Source organism: Haplochromis burtoni, unplaced genomic scaffold (genome assembly GCF_018398535.1).
Source record: "Haplochromis burtoni strain Fernald_Lab_line unplaced genomic scaffold, NCSU_Asbu1 Contig_954, whole genome shotgun sequence".
NCBI lineage: Eukaryota > Metazoa > Chordata > Actinopteri > Cichliformes > Cichlidae > Haplochromis > Haplochromis burtoni.
In genome coordinates this window covers 10,103-15,066 of record NW_024583315.1, presented here as the reverse complement: position 1 = coordinate 15,066, position 4,964 = coordinate 10,103, and the positions used below count along the sequence as shown (strand labels likewise).

General features: G+C 37.0%; 1 protein-coding gene across 1 annotated transcript; it reads left to right on the top strand.

Moving 5' to 3' along the window:
- Nucleotides 1–1,700: 1,700 nt before the first annotated feature.
- On the top strand, nt 1,701–4,539 carry xcr1a.1 (chemokine (C motif) receptor 1a, duplicate 1). The gene is made up of 2 exons (XM_005951403.2): nt 1,701–1,747; nt 1,846–4,539. The coding sequence occupies exon 2, from the start codon at nt 1,869–1,871 to the stop codon at nt 2,892–2,894; it is 1,026 nt and encodes a 341-aa protein (XP_005951465.1). The 5' UTR covers nt 1,701–1,747; nt 1,846–1,868; the 3' UTR covers nt 2,895–4,539.
- The last annotated feature ends 425 nt before the right edge of the window (nt 4,540–4,964 follow it).

The following is a 4,964-nucleotide window of genomic DNA, read 5'->3' as shown; positions in this document are numbered from 1 at the left end:
TCATCCTTGACATTAGCGCAGTAGGTCTAAAATTCTCTCTCTAGGACAGACCACATACTGTGTAAAGTTTGGAAGTTTAGTGTCCAAGGTGACTGAAGTCAGGGCTGTCTTGGTTGACACGCCTCTACAATGTTGCATAGAGATCAGGGGCAGTACCTCTGGACTGGCAGACCGGGGTGGTGGTTCCCATCTTCAAGAAAGGGGACCGGAGGGTGTGCTCCAACTATAAGGGATCACATTTCTCAGCCTCAGCCTGCTGTTAACAAGTTAGAATTGTAATGTGCAGTGTTTGCTGTAGTTTGTTTGTTTGTTTTAAACTCGGTGAAAAAGAAGAAAAATCTTATTGAAGTAGCAAATAATGGATGGATGGACAGCAATTAAAGGAGTGGGGTCATCTAGCTTGTGATCAGCACATCTCTGATGGTATGGGGGTACATATTGGTGTCCATGGCATGAGCAGCTTGACATCTTTGTTTGTTTGTTTGTTTGTTTTTGCTTGCCCTGATTGGCACTTTAGCAATCAGAATTATTATCTGCAGGCCAAGAAAAATGCCTAGCAGATTCATTTTTATGGCTTTGCCATACTTTTCAACTTGATTGATGTTTATTATTATTTATTTAAAAAATATTTATTTATTCCTTCATTCATTATTAACTTTTAAGTTATTATAATTGGAACAGATGTGACTGGGGGATAGGAAAGGAAAAGACATAGACAATTGACATCTTTTCTCAGGGAAGGTTTTGGAAAAGTTTAGCGAGGTAATGCTAAATGAACCACATCTACGTATATTCCAGGTGCTGAACTACACTGCCTGCAGTTCAGGTCCTTCACCAAACATCTGACCAATCATGACACAAAAACAACCCAGAATTGTTAAGCAGCTAGAATCCTATATCAGAAAAGAATGGGACAACATTCCTCTCATAAAAGTCCAGAAATTAGTCTCCATAATGTTCACTTATTTACTGACTGCTGTTACAAGAAGGGGTGCTACAGAGAGATAAACATGGTCCTATCCCAACTTTTTGTAAAATGTATTGCTGCCATCAAATTCAAAGGGACCTTTTTTTCTTCTTAGAACCGTACAGTTTCTCAGTCTGAAACCTTTGATATAGAATAGAATAGAAAACTTTATTTGTCAATTTCTTCAAATGTACTTCCATACAAAGGAATTGAAATTACGTTTCACACTGTCCCATGCGTAGACATTGACAACAATAAAGTGCAGATGCACAACAAAAAACAGCCCTAACAATAAGGTAATATTAAATAGATAATAAAAATAGATGTTGTGCATCTGCACTTTATTGTTGTAATAAAAATGAACTGAACATTTCAGTTCCAACTTCTTTAGAATTGGGGTTGTAAAATCTAAAAAACAAATGTATCCTGGAGTTGTGTATTTCATTGTTTTACCTAATGATATATTCTGGGGGAAAATAGACACAGAAGAAACAATTGCAGAATTTTGAGCTCCATCGTTATAAAGTCGGCAAATTTCATTTCACAAATATGTGGATCATGCTACAACCAAAAAAGCACACAGGTCAGCTATTTACTATATGAGAGAAAAAAAAAAAGTAAACGCAAAAAAAAATTAAAAAAAAACTATATGCGAAAACAGGTGTGGCCACAAAAACAGAAGCGGAAACTGAAAATGTCACGAGTTTATAAATGATTCTCTTTTTAAGCTGCCACAGAAGGTGTCTCATCTGGGAAGCTATTGATTTCATCAAGCAGAAGGTACTTTATTTGAAATCTTTTCCATGCTGTTTTTTACTCATGAAGAAAAATCTATTGTAACATGTCACTAAAGTCATCTACTTATTTTTATTTTGTAGGTAGTGGTCTGACAGAAAAGAATATGTCAACTAATTCCAGCCAAGATCCATTAAACAGCACTTATGACTATTACTACGAGGATGAAATCTGTGATAAGAGTGGAGTGGTGACATTTGGATCCTTTGCCATTCCGATTTTCTTCTCTGTTGTGATCACACTGAGCCTGACAGGAAACATTCTTGTCCTCATAATCCTGGCTTTGTATGAAAATCTTAAATCTCTGACCAACATTTTCATCCTCAACTTGGCCGTCTCTGACCTCGTCTTCACTGTCGGTCTTCCTTTCTGGGCCATTTACCACGTCCAGGGATGGGTGTTTTCTGAAATTCTCTGCAAAGTTGTGACTTTTATCTTCTTCACTGGGTTTTACAGCAGCATTCTCTTCCTGACCATCATGACCATCTACAGATACCTGGCTGTGGTCCATCCTCTGTCTGATCTCAGCACACCGAAACACTCCACCGGGGTGTTTCTGTCTGTCCTGATTTGGATAATCAGCACTGGAGCAGCCATGCCCTCCCTCCTCTTCAGCTCGATCACCAAGGTCCACCACAAAGATAAAGAGTCACAGGGCTGTGAATATAATCATTCCATGTGGCAAACTGTTGGTGTCATCCAACAGAATGGTTTCTTCCTAGTTGCTTTTGTAGTCATGGCTTTTTGCTACATTCAAATACTAGAAAGAATCACAAGAACAAGATCTCACACGAAGAACAGAGCAGTCAAGTTGGTATTCTGTATAGTTACTGTGTTCTTCATTGGCTGGGTGCCGTACAATGTTGTAATCTTTTTGAGGGCCTTGCCTGCTCATGTGGTCCCATCATTAATTGAATGTAAAGCAAGCACCCAGCTTGACTATGCATTTTATGTGTGCAGGCTCATTGCTTTCTCCCACTGTTGCCTGAACCCCGTTTTTTATGCATTTGTTGGTGTGAAGTTTAGGAGTCATTTAAAGTTAATGCTACATCGATTCATCCGACGACAAAGTCCAGTCGAGGAACAACAGGTTAGAATGCAAAACTTAGTCTCACATGGATCAATGTACTAGCTGCCCAGTTCATTTTCTTGCATTCACTGTAATATAACTGATTATATAATTATAAGTCCAGTGTGCATTTCACAAAATTCATTTAATCTACAGAAGAGAGGAACTTGTGTGTCCATCTGTGTTAACATTTCGTAACATTTCATTATAGGATACAGTACTTGGATAGTTACCTAAATGTGTGTTTTTTTTAATGTAAAATAAATTTAGTCAAACAGATGTTGCATTTAATACTGAAATACTGAATGCATGCAATAACTCTTTGTATAGAACAAGCTAATGCAGTTGATTAGTTTAAAACCCTTGTGCTGTAATGTTGGCAAAAATCCCTGTATATAATAATAGTAAAGTGATCAGCAGGTAAATATCAGCAAGTATTTTACATGCAAATTTGTGCATAATTACAATAATCATTATGTCAGAAAATCATGTCATATAGAAACTACAGACAAAGTCAGTCGATTCGTGTTTTAAGGGGTTTTTATGCAATAAATACAAATACCAGTGACCATTTGAATTAACCACGCTGTTTTTCTTTCTTTACACGTCTCTATCAAACAGTAGAGTCGTGCAATATTATTTTGGGGCAATCATTTGAGGAAGCCAAGCAAGACCTACACGTATGTTGTTATCTAACTGATGCACTGTCACACAGTGTGCTCCCTCTCATAGTGAATAAAAAAAAGAAAGATTTCTAACACAGTCAGGGAATTTTTACATTTCTAACATTAAGGACCTCTGAGTTACATGTATTAAATCACAAACTCAGTTTTAATTATCTGATATACAAAAGTCCGGTTCATGTTTCATTATCATTCAAAACTAAATCAGCTGTTTAGTCCCAACACAACAGACTGAAAACAGCACAGATCTTGCAGAGGCTCCAAACAACCACAGTCTAAACAGCTATCATATGATTGCTTCTCTGCTGTGCTCTGTTCCTGTGTAGTAACAACCACATAAAAACTGTTACTTCTGACACATGTAGCTAAATCCTGCAAGGCATCTTCAGTGTTTACTCTCCTTTTCAATGCTATTTAACAGTATGAAAAATGCACACATATATGCATGAGAAAAATTGTATCTGTATGATAAGATCTGAGTATAATCCCATATTCTAGGATTAGTTTTTCACTTGGCTTCTTCAAAACCTAACCCCCGACTACTACACTGCTATCAAATGGTTTCATTTCATTTCACTTCACTATATATATTCATTTCACTATATTAACAATAGCAAATAGTTTTCTGTGTGGGATTTTTAGGGGGTTTTTTTGTGTTTGTTTGTTTATTTTTTATTTAGCACCTCTAGTGTTTTAGTGGTTAACACCTTTGCTTAGCAGCCAAAAAATTCAGATTCACAAATGAGCTTCTGGTGTAAAACTCTGCCAAATCAAACATATGGAGCTAACAGCTGTGGTGACCACCTGGGGCAAAGGAGCAAATAAAAGCTGTTGTACATGGTTTTTAGTTAGCTGTTGTTTTTTTTGTTTTTTGTTTTTTTAAATAATAATAATAATACTTTTGTCAAAGAGTTGATCAGCTGAACATTTGGACAGTTCTGTGTGTATTAAGTATTAACAGCCAAAGTGTATTTTTTGTAAATTTTTTTAATGTGTATCTATTAAAGACAAACAAAATGCATGTTTGTGAGACTCTTCTTTCTACTTGACAGATAAAACTTTAGTTATGTCACATAAACTTCTATAGATTGTCATGAACTAGCTGTGTGCAGGCAGGAGAAGGACCCAAATGCAAAACTCATGGAAACCGTACGTGAACTCAAAAACACAGTTTTATTGCTGGGAAAAAGGCAAAATGCTACAAAAACTAAACTGGGAAAATACTAATGGTACGAAAACAGGGAGTGTCACACAGCTAAGAGGGAGGACGCGCCACGGAACTGAGGGAGATGTGGATATAAATACACAGAAAGATAACGAGGGAGTGAGAACGCACGACGAAAACAGCTGACACTAGTAACCATAACAAGACCGGGGAAACCAGACTGAACTGAATGAACATGAAAACACGGGACCTTCACAATAAAACAGGAAACATGATGCGGGAGTG

Excerpts from the sequence above, each read along its gene's own strand:
- xcr1a.1 (XM_005951403.2), top strand. The coding sequence starts at position 1,869 with ATGTCAACTAATTCCAGCCAAGATCCATTAAACAGCACTTATGACTAT.